This window comes from Aplidium turbinatum, chromosome 1 (genome assembly GCF_918807975.1).
Source record: "Aplidium turbinatum chromosome 1, kaAplTurb1.1, whole genome shotgun sequence".
Classification (NCBI taxonomy): domain Eukaryota; kingdom Metazoa; phylum Chordata; class Ascidiacea; order Aplousobranchia; family Polyclinidae; genus Aplidium; species Aplidium turbinatum.
In genome coordinates, this window is record NC_137472.1 from 34,984,281 (window position 1) to 35,001,211 (window position 16,931).

At 36.9% G+C, this 16,931-nt stretch overlaps 1 protein-coding gene across 1 annotated transcript; it reads left to right on the forward strand.

Annotated features, from left to right (window-relative positions):
- Positions 1–1,234: 1,234 nt before the first annotated feature.
- On the forward strand, positions 1,235–16,905 carry LOC145776304 (uncharacterized). Its single transcript, XM_082587708.1, has 8 exons — positions 1,235–1,308; positions 1,962–2,038; positions 4,574–4,693; positions 10,619–10,804; positions 12,881–12,991; positions 13,368–13,481; positions 14,300–14,544; positions 14,985–16,905. The coding sequence occupies exons 1-8, from the start codon at positions 1,283–1,285 to the stop codon at positions 14,988–14,990; spliced, it is 885 nt and encodes a 294-aa protein (XP_082443834.1). The 5' UTR covers positions 1,235–1,282; the 3' UTR covers positions 14,991–16,905.
- Positions 16,906–16,931: the final 26 nt, after the last annotated feature.

Genomic DNA, 16,931 nt, shown 5'->3' on the forward strand with positions numbered 1-16,931 from the left:
GACATTACGTAACCTTCTCGAAGTTATTAGACCGAACAAATCTTCTATAAGTAGTGGTGTAATTTGTGTAATTTTTATTATTATTATGAGTTGATTATGAGAGTTGTGTTATGAGTTGTGGGTTGGTAAAAGGTGCAGAAATTTTTGTTGATTGAAATTTGAAGTAATTGAATACAAGTAGATGAGAATTGGTGCTGATATAAATTGTGTTCGAAATTAGAGTTATTTGAGAAGCCGTTCGTTAGAGTCCTTCAAGAAGTTAGATTATCATTTCACTAGTAGAACTATTCGGCATTTAATTGACTGCTTTTCGGTTTAACCCATTAAACTACGTCATTGAACCTTTCCAAGTCTTTTTCCTGGTAAGAGATAGAAAGAAATCGTGACAGCACCTTTACCTTTTTACAACTAAAAATACAACACAAAAGACAAAGTCTGGGAGGAGCGAAAAAGCGCTAATATTGAATGAGCCACTTTGAATTGAATAAGTTTGTCAAAAGAAAAAAAATTGCTTCCAACCTGTCATGAACAGAGGTTTTGTGGAATCTTATATGCAGACACTTTAGATGAGCATATCCAATTTGACATAGAAAGTGGCGAGTTACGAGGCTATTAAAGGAAGAGTAAGTTGGTGAAAAAAAACTTCATGCTTAACTTAAGTGAACACAGGACCGTCCATAGCCTCAGAAGCTATATAGCTATCAAATGTGGTAGCAATAGCTTCATGCCATTAAAAGAAAAACAAGCGACTGTAATTCTGTGATCTCATGTACAAGACATGGCTCCACAAAGATTTAATCCTTGCACAGCTGAACTTTGTTAAGGCAAAAGAACAGACAATCGAAATTATCATACCACTGATGATGATTATGTGCCTGATCTGATACAGGTCTTCTGATACGGCAATCATGGTCTTCCATACTTCTTTGTCATTTGCCATTCGCCACTACAGATAAAAAAATAGCACCCTTGAAACAAAGATGCAGGTTTTCAAAAGTTCATCTTGTGACATCACAAAGATTGTTGAAAAGGAGCGATCTTCTTCCTGGCGTCAGCACTACCTGACTACTCACTATAGAACAGCGAGCATTGTGTTTCGCTAACCATACCGGTGTAGCCTCCACACTATGTGGCAGGAACTAGTGGTGCGGTACTGATGAGCCCAGCCTCATGGGCGAAACACGTGTCTATCGCTGAGTTCCTGCTGCACTCGACCGCCGAGAAACACATCACAAAGATTGTTAAAGATAAGAAGAGTCCAATTTTTGAAGTTTGCTGGAAAATGCTTTCATCGTACAACCGATGCTGGTAATGCACTGTGTTGCGTAACAAAGCACTAATAAACTCTTCAGAGTTGAATTACATTTGTAAACAGTTGTAGGATTTAACCACATAGTTGTGAAGCCCAATGCAACCGAGTTAGCACACACACATTTCCAACAATAACGCCTGATTGCAATAAACCTCTTTTCTTGCATAAATTGGTTAAACGTATGTATCGGATAATCATATGATATCAAAAGGTCTGGCAAATGGCTGATATGATTAACCAAATTCGTCTGTATACTAGTTATCACAAAAAGGTGTGCGAATCTGAGCACGTGATCACAAAAACCTCATCCACCTCAGGAAAATTATATATACTCTGGAGTCTCTGATGTGTGACGTGTGTGGATTTTTAGCAACAATAGGCACTTCTGTTAAAAATTGATCATTTATCACAAATGTGGATGGAGTTTTGTGGGCCACAACTGGTTGAGCCATCTATGCTGTTGTTTTGAATTAATTATATAGGCCTATTAACTAGCCTATCAGATAGGCTACCTTTTATGAATTCAATTGCACTTTGTTTATTGTCATAAAGATTTACTGCCAAGTATAAACTTATGAATTTTTACATTACCAGTACCGTACATATATAGTTGAGTTTTTGTGAAAGTTTGTTGTAATTTTAATTGAAGGTTAGAACCTTATGTAAAACTGATCTTCATGACTACTCAAAGTGATACAAAGCCAATTCCACAAAACCAAGAAAGTGGTATGTGATTAGTTGGTTTGTTTATTTACCATAATTGATGTCTTATTAATAACATGTTTTTTTGTTTGCACACAACCAGTTTAATGAGCACCGTTAAATTCTTATTTAGAGACAGTTGCTTACCCATTTGTATTATATCGCCTACTGTATGTGTCTGTTTTTCTTTTGTGATCTGTGTTTTAACAATTCTCGGAAAGATAATTATTCTTAGATCTTTTTGTGACTATTCCCACTTCAAGTGGAATCACTGGTGCACATTGCAGTCCTTCACATCACTTTGTCAACAGCATCCTTTTTCACTCCTATTGTTTCCATATCTTCTGCCACACAGTTTTTCAATTTTGTTAACGACCTTCCTCGCTTACCCAACTTTCAATTGTCTCATTCTTCTTCTGACATATTCTTCATCTATTCTTACCTCATGATCCAACCATTCAAGATGCATTTCATTTAGCTCATATTTCAGCTTTCCGACATGCATTCATTTTATGATAAGATATAATATTCTAAAATAATTCTAAAAGAAGGTATGTTACCTGTAGACTACAACAACTAAATGCTTTAAGTACATGCAACTATGTATCTATTGTACTCATATCTTTGGCAAAGTGTAAAAACTTACCTTGACTTGTCCACTAAGGGCAATGCCAAAATTTCACTGCAATGTGAAGAAGGGGTGTTCTTCCCGGCCATCAGCACAAGGCTGATCACTCGCTAGTACAGCGAGCAGCAGTAACGCTTCGCTAACCATAACGGTGTAGCTTCCACGCTAGCCATACAGACCTCCAATAAACGATAAGTTTCTGGGCAGCCGATTGTAGCATCAAATAGACAGCGATAGACACGTGTTTCGCCCATGAGGCTGGGCTCATCAGTATCGCACCGTATTCCAACCCCAAGTGGCAAGAATACGGTGCGATACTGATGAGCCCAGCCTCATGGGCGAAACACGTGTCTATTGCTGTCTATTCGATGCTACAATCGGCTGCTCAGAAACCTTTCACTGCAATGTTGGATATATTTTAATGATGATGATAGGATTGTGCCTAAACAAAAAGTCATTCAGCAGGCTAAGGATAAGTGTTTTATATCCATTTATGTATTTCCAATGTTCAAAAAAGTTTGATTAATTTTTTTATTGCGGTTTTGATTTTTGCCAAGAAATCTGTACCGGTATATATTATTGAAGCATTAAATTATATTGCTATGCTTCTTCCCTGGTCATAGCCTATAATATGCTATCATGACTGTAGTGTTGACCAACCATCCACTCAATGCCTTTTGCTTGAAACAGTTGTTACCAGTTACCAATATGACAGCAAATTAAACCAATATCCATCTGGCATACAACAAAGCGTTGATATTTGTTGCCTTAATTCAATTCCAATTTCAAGTATTTTTCCCTGGTAATAAATGAGAAATCCCTCAAATTTTCTACAATGCCCAGTGCCCACATATATATAAAATGTTTACTGAAATTGTGCAAATAAAATGTTCATGAGATAGACAGAACCTTTACCAGTTCTACCAACCACCAGTCCACCAGTGTCACTGAGACTGAACCATGTAATCGTCATGACAGCTATTTTTAACAGCTCGTTGATGTAAATTTTCTGAACTTTTTGTGCTTGTATTTTTTGTTTTTGGGTGGATAAATAGGGAAAAAAATTGATGTAGAGAAGGCTTCGCTTCGGCTTTGACTAAGATAAAGCGTGGTGTGTTTCTGTGTGCACAAGCAGCTGCTTTGAAGGTTTTCACAGCAAGCCATTACAATGTGATGAAAACAATATTTAAATATCATTGTGAAAACATTTCTTTGCGTGCACTGTATAAAATTTATTGTTTTCTTATTTGAGATGGTTACAACTTCATGAATGATGATGCTTTGATATTCCTTAAGGCCTGACCTTGCGATCAAAGAAATGGAGAGATCAATCCATGATGATTTTACTTTTTAACATCTGTATTTGAGCAACACACTTCAAAGGTTGCTCTTTGTTCAGTAACAGTTTTGGATGGAATAATTTAGAAGCAACAATGTTTCAAAAACAAATGGAAAGTTTACGCATTTTTCAGTAGTTTAAAACCTGTGCAAGGATAATTTTTAAAGCTTTTAGGAGCTAAGCTTTTAAAGCTTTTTTAAACTTCCAAAATGACTTTGTTTGGATGAGAATGAAAATTTCCATGACCAATAAATAAACCATAATCATCGGTTTATGATGTATCATGTATGATTGCATGTGATTTTATGTGAATCTAAAAAATTTGCCATTGCATAACAAAGCAAAATAATTTGTGATTACACTGCCACTCAGATTGCATAGACAACTAAAAAAAAATTATTTGCATTTCATTGTAGTGTGCTACTACTGACACTTTTTATTCGCTTAGCATAAAAGTGAATCAGAATAAATTTCTAATCTTTGTATGGATAATGTGATGAAGTGGCTTATGTATAGTATGCTTGAATGGACCATTGCTTTTATATTCTGTCAATGATTTGGGCATAACTGTTTGTTTTGTTTGTTTTTTTAGGAGAAAGTGCTTACACCACCCAGTCAGGCCCTAATGTTACAGTGATCAAAAATGCACCACTCCCCCCAGGATTCCATGATATGTTTAAAGGCTTTCCGTTTGTAAATACAACTTCTCCAGGTATTTTATATATATCTGTGTTGCTTTTAATTTTCTGAAGGTTTTCATTTCATTTGTTTTTTCCTAGTTAATCAGTTTAACAAGTGTCATAATGTAGCTCAGTCACAGCGACCCGGCATGATAACAGTGTGACATTTGTTGATATTAACATCTAATTATATATGTAATGTGATTTTTTATGCAATTTGAGGTTCGTTATCCATATAAGAAACAAGTACTGTTTTTTCAAACACTGTGTTGATTTTTTTTTAGTGTTTTTATTAATATGCACTTTACTTGAATACTGAAAAGTTTGGTTGTTCATCAGGACAATTATCGTTTCTAGCACTAGTTGCTACGTTCATCTGATGAAATTGAAAGTAAAATTAACAACAAACAAGATGGTTTGTTGCTTCACTGACGTTTTGCGCCAAACTGACGTTTTGGCCAAACTGAACGTAGTATAAATTCCCGGGTCAAAGAACATCGCAGAGCTGTCAAAAATATGGAACATGAAAAGTCAGCCCTTTGTTCACACATGCTAGAAGAGGATCACAAAATTAACTGGTCAGAAACAAAAATTTTGGAAAATGAAAGTATATAAATATTATCAACGCACCACCGCAGAAAGTTGCTTCATCAACATTACATCCAAACTTTGCAATGTACTCAACCGGAACGACGGAAACTTTTTACCAAAACCTTATAAATCATTATTGTCTCGACATGCAGGCTTCAAGCCTACTTAAACACAGTTGGAAACGTTATTGCAATCTAATTTTGTCTCGAATTTCTAGTGGTCTTCAGTGCTTCGAATTTATGTTTATTGTTGGAAGTTTTTTACGTAATTTAATGTCGAAAGTAACCACACATCATTAGCCAATCTTTAAAACATTGTGTTCTATTTCTCTTGCCGTCAATCGCAATTTTTTCTGTTGGTCGTCACTGCTTCGAATTTTTATGTTTATTGTTGGAAGTTTTTACGTAATTTAACGTGAAAAGTAACCGCTCACACATCATTGGCCAATTTTTTTAAAATATTGCCTGTTTTATTTTTTCTTGCCTTCAATCGCACTGCAGTATATAACCTGGTGAAATTTTATTTTGTATGTTATTCGCTCTGAGGATGCGCATTGTCATGGTGCGCGAAACGTCAGTGAAGCAATAAACCATCTTGTTTGTTGTTAATTTTACTTTCAATTTCATCAGATGAACGTAGCAACTAGTGCTAGAAACGATGCACTTTACCAACGTTTTACTAACCTGGTCCTTTGGTTGCCTTAGGGATATAAGCAGGGTTGGAAGTCGTTAGTCAAAAAGCAATGACTATTTCACTATTCGATAGTGTCCAAAAAAGCAATGACTTTGCACTATCGATACTTAAAAAAAGCAATAATTAGCAATTACTAAAAATATTACATTTGCGTATTTAAAGACCAGTGATGCCAGGTTGTTTTTTGAAAACAAGCAATTGAATCTAAAAAACAAGCCCAAAATAGGCAAATCAATTCCAATAATTTACAACCAACACCAATTAGCATAAAGCACGCAGTTTAGCAGTTCAAAATTTTAAATACAATCTTTGCAGTCCATACATCATGTTTATTTCAAGAATGACATTTGTTTACGCCATTCCAAGAAATAATTATCTTGAAAAGAAGGGATACAATGTTGACTACAATAACAACCTCGCAATTTCAGTGTCAAACACAAGTTAAAAAAAGTTTGACTGGCCAAAAAACAAGCAACCCGCAAACTGAAAAAAAGGTACGCAAACTCGAAAAAAACAAGCCCAAACTTGCGGGATAACAAGGTTGGCAACAGTTAACGACTCTGTTAACGACTCTCATTGCAGTGTTGTGCGGATATTGAAATTTGATAATCCAATCCGAAATTTGTTAGAAATATCCGAATCTAATCCTGATCCAAAAATAATAGGAAAAGCAATATCCAATCCAGATCCGAATATCCGAAAACTAGCATTATACTTACTGTATAGCAGACATATGTTACACTAACATTTTTTTCTTATCCTACCATCCTTATCTCAATTGCAGCATAATGAATTTATACTGATATTAAAGTAGCACTCAGCCTACCAGTAATCAATCTGAAACACAACAATAACGACAATATAAAAACAAAGAAAATAACAGTGTAAGCATGCACAGTTGCACACACTTATCAAAAGCATACTGTTTTTGAATATAATGATACAAATGTCATTATAAGATCAGTGTATAATGAATTGTCACTAATCACATGCTCACTTCCATGAACCATACAGAAATGTAAGTCGTTCAGAAAACTATTCTTCCTCAGACCTAATCACAGAGTTGAGTACAAGTAAAGCATCAACAGTTGATAATGTGAATATAATCTAAAAGGTCAAGTCAAAAGCATAATAGTATACTGCACAGCAACAGGAGATCTACTATGGCAAACTTTTTAGCTTCTGCTGGGCACCGGCCAGCACTTTCTAGTACCGAGGTAGGCTACTTTCATCAACCTCTTAGCGTGGCGTGCCTGCCTTTGCTTAGTTGCTGGTTTGCTTCTGCTGACTGCGACAGACTGCGAGTACCGTACATCGGTATCAGACTAGTGCTGCCAAATCTACGGAGGCTAGCTTCCCAAAAACGAAGAACAGCAACTACATTGAATTTATGTCATTCGATTTATTAAAACGTAACTAAACAAAGTTAAACAGATTCGGATTCGGATAATCCGGCTCCGGATCCAGCTTGGGAAAAATTGAATCCAATCCAATCCGGATCCAAAAAATTTCTTCAAATCCGGCAGGATCAGGCTCCAAAGATCCGGATCCTGAACAACACTGTCTCACTGGCATGGTTTTTCTGAACTGTGTTGCCGCAAAATTTTCCTTAATCCTTTAAAGTTCAAAAATCGGAAGGGGACTAGGTCGGATAGTAATCCGAAAACTAAGGGCGGAATTCAGATTTGCGTCTCAAAATAAGTCAGTGTTATGCGTAAGTCAGACTTATATAGGTCAGGCTTATACGAGAAGCTTATTTGCGATGCAGAAACTCGACTTACACGCGACTTATATAAGACCGTATTAAGCCTCTTTGTTTTCGCGCGAAAGAGAAATTGCTATAGCAACTCTTTGGTTGAGGTAATGAAGCGTGAAACTGAAGGCTGTAAAGCTGAGCTACATTCCTGCTGAACCACCAAATAAGGCAATGTTGTGCTTTAAACTCACAACTAGAAAAAAGCACTTTTTTATGATGTTGAAATACGTTATAGTTGCATCAGTAAGTCGTTCGTTAACTAACGTAGATGCCAAGTAATCCATGATGCAACAGATCTAGCACAAAAAGTTCATTCACAAGCAAGGAATACTCATTTAACAATGAAACAACGTAAAACAACGTTATGCCAATATGCACATGGCTTTCGTTTACAATAATTCATAAATTTGAAAGAATCAGGTTACTCAAGTTATTTTTGATGCCTAAATAGGAAAGTTTTGACTTTGCTTGCACAATCATGGCCAGGATTGACACATGATGCGCGGATTTTTGACAACAGCACCATTCGAGATAAATTTGAGAAAGGAGAAATTGATGGAATCCTATTGGGTGACAATGGGTATGCACCGAGAAATACGCGCTACAATTCTGCAAACAGAACTTTGACTAACCCCGGCCAAGTCGCCATCGCTTCTCTGGAAATGGCCAGTTGCAAAAAATCGAAGGCTTATCAATAGCTGCAGTATGGGCGGTATTGCATGCGATCGGGCTGTCAACGTTTCGTCATTTTTAAACAATTCAAAGAGTTCCATAGTTGCAGTTTTGCTAAAACGGAAACGTTGACAAAACTGCTTGTCGTTAAGTTGATTAAAAGGATCGGCATGATCGCGAACAGGCCTTTCGATGTGAATATTTGCATACTCTTCATCGAAGAGTTGCCTAAAAGCAACGGTTTGCAAATTTGTGAGAAAACGAAAATACAATTATATGCAAAAATATACTGTGACCTAAGTATCAAACCAAAACCTGTGTCAATAACGCCATGTTTCAGAAGGATTAACTAACCCTAGCTTTTTCAGCTGATCTGTGCCCAGACAGCAAGATTCGTCATTTTTACATTGATTCAACGCCTGCAGACGTTGAATCAATGTAAATATAACGGGTTTTGCTCTCTGGGTGGTCCTTTCAGTAGAGCTGTTCGTGTTAAAAACTTTAGTTAAATCATTCCTCGCTTGATTATTTTGGAAAGGCTTTTTTCTCATTTTTTTATTTATTTTCCACCACTGGAAAGTCTTTGATGAGGTCAATAAGCAGTTGGCGTTCAGAATCGTTGTAATTAAATCCTCTTGGTATTTTTATTGAAATAAGAAATGATAATGCAATTTACATCAAAGGGTTACGGGAATTTGTATAAACTATGTCTATCTAAAAGCGCAGTAAACTCGCTCATCAAGTTGCTCACTGAATTTAAAGCAGTAGTTCATATCTTAGCGATAGTTAACTGACGCGAAGAAGTGTTTGCGTATAGCTGAGCTATATTCATGCTAAATCAACAAATAATGCAATGTTGTGCTATTTAAACCTACAACTAGAAAAAAGTCGTTTTTTGTGACGTTGAAGTAGAAACGTTGTAGTTGCATCAGTAAGTCGTTCGTTAACGTAGATGCCAAGTAATCCATGACGCAACAGATCTGGCACAAAAATTTCCTTTACAAGCAAGTAATACTCATTAATCACTGAAACAACGTTAAGATAACGTTATGCCAATACGCACATTGCTTTCGTTTGCAATAATTCATCAATTTGAAAGAATCAGATAACTCAGGTTATTTTTGATGCCTTGAAAGTTAAAAATAGTACAATTGTAGGAATACTGTTGCCAGTTTATGACTAAAAGGGCGGGCGCATAGACTCCCTTTAGTCTGAAAACTGTCAAATGTAAGATAGTTAATAGACTTGCTTTTTCCTGGCATTGCAGACAAAGGAAAAAGTATGACCAATCACAATTGTATGTTTGCAAAAGTGATGTTACAAGCAGTATTACTAAACTGCGTGTCAGCGTCTGGTTATTCAACAACACAAAATAGGCATTTCAAAATTTACACCACCAGCAATAACACTAGTAAGCTACTATTGTCGGCGTCTGAAAGAAGTCTCGTTATTCAACAATCAAGCCAACTGTCAGACCGAAACTCTGCCTGCAACCAAGCTAAGATAACAGGCACACCTGCTTCACATTAAAAACTATCAAAAAAGTCTAGTGGCCTTTGCACCAGACGGTCTATTTAAAAAAAAAAATGCTGTAACAAACCTCCTACTTTCAATACCTCCAGTATTAGCCAAACACTTTTTCCTTCAGCAGAGGCTTAAACCACCTCCGCAGGTGGCTTATATCTTTCGGCTTTTAAGCCGAGTATAAGCCTTGTTAAAGCGTAAGTCTGCTTTCTGCATCGCAAAATCGACGCTTAACGCAGACTTTTGTCCAGACAGACTTAAGCCGCCTTAAGTCTGGTTTCTGAATTCCGCCCTCAATCTCGTAAATTCGTTTTGACGACGAAGTAAGTGAACAACAAAAAATGATTCAGCAGTTCTCCTAAATATCGATTAGCGAAAAACGAATAATGATTTCGTTGCTTGCATAAAAAAGCATTGAATAACGCGCATTCGATATATATTTTTAAAAGGAATGGGGGTATAAGCATTCGATATTCAGAAAGCAACGAATAACGCTATCGAATAGTGACAACTAGTCGTTACTTCCAACCCTGGATATAAGTGACATCTAGCTTGCATTTTTGTTGCCTGTGATTGTGTTAACGTTTTGTCTGACATTTCGGCTATGTTTGCTAAGTCGTAAGCTGTGCTCTGCTTTGATGAAAACCCTTGCTTTATTGGCAATGTCGGAAGAATAAAAGTAAGATTACTTTCTGGAAAGTCACACATCTTGTATCTGCAGGCAATGTTACCGTAACAAATATCCACACCTCTGGTAATCAACAACCATTCAATAATAAAGCTGAGCCTACGGGGAAGACGACGGTGGTTGGACCTCAACATCCAGCATTTCCATCAGATTTCCATAAAATCTTCGAACGAGCTTTTCCCAACGGTGAAAGTGGGACACGCACGCAAGTAATTGAAGGTATGCTATTACAGTATTACACGAGGTTCTAGTAATCTAGTGTAAATCTAAATATTGTTATTTTTTGTTAGTAAAACATCTATTCTTTTCGTGTTGAAATTGCGAATCGTCAAGGTTGGGAGCAACTCTTGTGATCAGTTGACTTGAATATGTAGCTTGCAAGTTGCAGGCTTCTAAACTCCTTTATTTTTCCGGGGACCAAGCATCGCCTACGCCTACAAAAAGCTTCTTTCCGGCAGCCAAGTTCTCGCGCCCTGCAGCTAAAATGAAATACAGGCCTCGAAATTCACGGCGGACACCGCGGATATGTCCGCCATCACAGCATGTGATGTCCGTGGGAAGCACCATCTAGATCGGTCATATTTGTCCGCCGAGAAATAACACAGGAACTAGCGATACAAATCGTCATTGCATAGCACGAACAATTGTTGCGATTGTGGGAATATAATTTCCATGCACTATAGCGCGCATCTAGAAAATGTGAATACTGTATCCCTTAGATTTCATTCAAGCAGAAAAACTTTCGATTTTTACGTTGCTTTAACGATTGATGACATTGAATCAGCGTAACAAAGGTGAATTCTTCGCTAAGAATCGATGGGAGCACGCGCAACTTAGTTCAAGTCTTACGTCACAATGTCTGGCTTTGATCTTTGAGTAATATTGATAAGGCAAGGCTGGCAAGGTTGGTTACAAAATTAGATTATACGAGTAGGCTACTACAGCAAGATGTAGCAAAATTTGTTAAGTTTTGGTATTACAGTAAGAAAGAAAAGGCCCATGGAAACTTTACTTCCGCTCGCATAACACGCACAAATATACCTAAAGAAAAAAGCCCAGTGAAACTTTGCAAAGCAGAAAATAGTAGTGCGGTAGTGTAGAAGTTTCCCGACTCGTGCCCAGAGCATTGTGACGCAAAAATCCACACGACCTCGTTCGGTGGAAGTTAATCAGTTATGCGGCGTATTGCAACTACACGGCGCTTTAACTCTTTGAGCGCACGTCGTTGGTCTGATGAAAGCCTTGTCATGTGAGCGAAAGTTAATTTTCCCTGGGCCTTTTCTTTTTTACTGTAATACCAAAACTTGACGAATTTTGTTCCTACTCGTATGATCTAATTTTGTAACGAATCTTGCCTTATGAATATCACTCAGAGATCAAAGCCAGACATTGTGACGTAAGACTTTGAAATAAGTTGCGCGTGGTTAGGGTAGAAGTACACGGGTACTCCCATCGATTCTTAGCGAAAAATTCACCTTTGTTGCACTGATTCAATATCATCAATCGTTCAAGCAACGTAAAACTCGAAATTTTTCCTGCTTGAATGGAAGCTAAGGGATACAGTATTAACATTTTCTAGATGCGCGCACTAGAATGGGTGGGAAATTATATTCTCGCAACATTTGTTCGTGCTATGCAAGCACGTTTGAGCAACTTGTGTTTCTTCTAAAGGCATGTATGGCTGGTTTTGAGGGGTCTGTTACTATTCGGTGAGTCCGATTCGGTGAGTTCCTAACCTCTAACCCCTAACCCTAAACCCTAACCCATAACCCTAAAACGGCAATGATAATTAGGCTACGGTACCCAATAATTAAAAAAAAAAAAAAAATTAAAAAATCCCCCGTTAAGGGATTGGACTCACCGAATCGGACTCACCGAAACGGGCCATTCCGGGTTTTGAGTGTGCTTTTGCTGGCCGATGTTTATCGGCGAAAAATAGCCGATACAATATATCGGCCGATACATATCGGCTGACCGATATATCGGTCGAGCTCTAATTCTAAGTCTAATCTAATTTTATGATTATAAATTTTTGAAGTTATAATGTGTTACTGTAACATTAACGGACTCATTTCGTTATTTAAGGTATTTTTTTTGGATAAGTTTAATCTGAAGTTTAGCAGACGTGTCAATAATGTTCGCAGTTGTGAACGATTTGATCAATGATTTGAAAATTGCTTGTTTTAGCCCCTAAATTTCTGAATGCACGAAGATGAACACGGAGATTAAATTCCTAGGTTTGATACTTTTAAGCTAAATTTGCATCATGGTCTAACAGCCAGTTACTTCTTCCAGGGATGAATCGCAAAAAGCAAGTGAACAATAAGTTTCGCATCAGAGACTCTGAAATCAAATGTTTAGCAGCTGGAACCACAGGACCTGTGAATATGAAAAGTACCAGTACAAGTGAGTAAACGTGCTTTCTTATGGTAAATTCAGTGATTCTAAACATCGCTAAACGTATCTTCATTCATTGACCAGGCTTAGCTATTCTGCAATCTTGTTGCTTTGGGTGATTTTTTAACAAATAGCAGCATTACCGAAATTCCTAAAATCTTGAGCTTGGCCTATTCTTGCGTGGGCGAACTTCACATACGTCAGCTTCGTCTCTTCGTGTAAGTTCAAGCCGCGGTGGTTATATATACTTAATTGTTTACAATTCGGTGCTATCTAATCTTTTCTTTGTTCAAATCACATCATTTATCGTCTACGTGCTTTATTAACAGTTAGCATAGTTAATAACATGATTATCAATCGAGTCAGCTTATTCTTTGTACTTCAGCCTACAAAGACAACGCGGAGAAAATGAATGTAACTGCTGAAGGTGGAAGCATGGTGCAGCCAACCTTTGGCGGCAAAGCTAATTACACCAATAAAGACACAGCGTTGACAGCAGGTGAGATTATTTGCGATGTCTGACTAGACTAGCCAGCAAATCAGTCTTTCTTTACATTTATTCGGCGTCTGATTTGCTACCTGAGTATTCTTGCATTCACAAATATCAAGGAGAACTTACCATTTTTTTCATTTCCAAGATTGATGTTGTTCTAAATAGAAGTTTTATCAGTTGTATTGCGCATTATCAGTTTATCGCATGATGCCATAAAACGTATTGGCAAGATTGGCAATTTTTCAAGTTCTAGCTTATTTTAGTTTACAATTCGAACAATAGGAGGAACCCAATCAAAAAATAAAGATCCCAAAATGTAGACACTGAGGTGACTAAACTCATGTTCAGCAAACGTTTCGAAAACTAAACCGTTTTCATCTTCAGTTTAATTTTCGAAAGGTGTGCTGAACATAATTCTGGTACTTACATTTTTGGCTTTTTATTATTTGATTTGATTGATCAGGCGGTGCAACCATTTTGCTCCTGAGGAGGCTCCTTTTCTTGAATGAGCAATAAGCTGAAAAAGAGTCCAGTTGTGACTTGTATGTCTGCTTTGTGATACAACATTGGAAAAGCAGCACGTGTTGTGCTTGTGGGCAGATGCGAAAGTAAAACCTGTCCAAACTTTTCTCTAGAAAATAAACTACTTTTGACAATCTTAAAAATGAACAAACTATATGTAAATTTAAAAAAATGAGTAAATATAAAAAGTACAACCGTGACGTAAACTACACATATACATAAAGTTTTGGTTGTTATTGGAGAATGTGGCCAAGTCTTAGTTGATTTTCATGATTTAAACACCATTTGCTAAACATATTCAGCGGATGGTGGGACTGGACCAAGAGCAGGTCGTCGCTCTGGGAAGTTTACAAGGGTCGAAGGGCATCCATTTTCACCCGAACAGTATTTGGTGAAAGTGTTGGAAACTGGGGTCACAGCACAACACTTGGCTTTGTTGCTCGAAAGCGATTATTCGGTTGAACAACTTGCTTACTCCCTGCCTTCTGCCAAATCCAAGAGGGACCGCATGATAGGAACACTGCTAGATATGGCAAAGATGAAAGATGTGAGTGACATTTGGCAAAGTTCTATTAAAGGGTAAAATGAGATCCTTAGACTTATTGGTCTTATAAACTCTTCGCCTTAATGTCACTGATGTGAATAGTTTTTGAACGACTTTGCAATTTGAATACACGCTCAAATTTTTATAATATCAGATTTTCTACAACATTGCCATCGAGATTGCAAAATCAACTAACCCGATAAAGTCGTTTTTTTTCTGCTTGCATCATCGTTTGCGAAGCGTCAGTTTTCATCGTTTGTGAAGCGTTCGTTATCCGGTGTCTCCCAGATAGCAAAATTCGTCAAAATGTTAAAATGACGGATTTCGCTGTCTGGGATCTTAAAGGATTATGGAGTTGACTTTTGTGTTCGAACCCCTGTTCTTTTTGTTTGCTCTGACTGTAGGCTACTGTAGTGAACCGACACAGTTATTTTTGTTTGCAGGATTGAGGAAGGAAGCTGGGAACCGTTGGATCAAAAATGGAAATTTGTAAAAAAGTTTTGTAAACTGTCCGACAAAAATATTTGTTCGTATATATAACTATTGTAATCAATTAAACTACTGTAGTACCGTATTGTATTTTAATATGAACCACTTTAATGTGGCTTTTAATATCGCTTTCTGTCTTGGTAAGTAATCAAATTGTACATTAAAATTGCTGTACGTTTGTTAAAGCTTCTTTCTCACCCAACAAATCAATCTCTATTTGCATTGACTCAACGTCGGCACACGTTAAATCAACGTAGAAAAGAACTGATTTATTTAAACGTTTGCAGACATTGAATCGATGTGAAAAAGGCCTGACTTATTGGCTGAGCTGTAAATTTTATCAAGGAGATTTTCCAACCTACTTCTAACATTCCCATTGCTAAGATGATGTTGATAGCCGTGAGCAACATAGATTGATAAATTTCAATATCGAAACAAAAAGTTGATTTCGTCACGGTGAAAAGTATTCACTTATTCAGCAATACTCAAATATATTTATTATATTTGTCAATTTCAGAATTACTTTTTGTATCTTTTGAAATTGAATGTGGTCGATGTTGCAGGTACGTCATGTATCTGTCTCAGTCAGTATCCATCATAATATGGTTATTTTGAGCATTGTATTGAAAGGATAAGCTTTGAAGATGAATTAAGGAATTGTATTTATGGGTGCCTTTGTGGTGTTTATAGACTAAAACCTTTTCTCCGTTCTGCTAACTAAGCTCTAGTCAGGCTATATCATATTTTGACATAAATTTTCAGTTTCTATTTTCTTAGGTTATGTTTCAGGAAGTTCAACTTCTTAATCGCATGTTCATTGTTCAACTTATTGCATGTTTTGGTGATTTTCAAAGCTTTAAATCGTGCCAAATCATTGTTTACCGTAATATGGTCTATGAAGTGACATGTCCATTGTCCAGGCTAGCAGACGTTTCTATTTCACATTCTTGAAATGTCGCTGTGTGTTGCAATGATGAAAAAATGGAAACACTTGCTTGGTGGCGAGCTGGGCTTAACATAATCCCTGGAGTATGATTATCAAGGGTAAGTGTGAACCCAGTGGAAGTTTTTGAGCAAAGCTTCATTTGGTGGTTGTCTCTCTTTGCATTAATGAACGAAATAAAGAGGTGTATGTTTTTATTGATCATCATAATTTCTTTTGCGGATGTCTTTCATTGAACTAATCATGCCGGTAAGAAGGTTTCTCGAAAGACATTGCTCATTCTGTAAAGTGCACTTTGTTCAACTAGCCTTTTTAACGCTCATTCAACGTCTAACAACGTCTTATCAATGAATCAATGTAAAAAAATCAATGGTTGACTGGGTGGGTGTAATCAGCACTTCAGGGTCGTGGTGTTTTTGTAGCCTTCGCAAGAGACCATTTCGGTTTTGTGTGGCTAAATTTTTTTAAACAACACAATGAAACTTACTGCACGTCAGTAAACAGATGATAAGATAAAGTTGCCTTTTCATATGTAAAATCCACTGTTTGAACCAATATGAATAACAATGCAACCACCAGATGGGTTCATTAGCAGATAGTGCAGTGCATGTGTGCCTCGCTATATCATTCATAACTATAAATAGGTTTAATAACCATTTTCCGGTACCTTTATTGTCATGTAAGTTTTCAATTGTTGTTTCACATTAGAAAGCACAGCTTAGAATCTTCGCTATTTTAGGAATGTTCTTGGAGTCTTCTGTGGTGACTTAAACTTGGTTTCAAGTTGTTTTTAGTTGTAGAATGCCCCGAAAAATATTGTTTTGTATACAGCAGGCAACTTCAAACACGGGAAGTATTGATTTGTAAGCAGTTAGTCTTTTATAATGTACCATCGTGGAGTAATATCGTGAATAAATGAAAATTGAAGGGTTGGAAGGCGTTTCCGAGTGAACAGTTC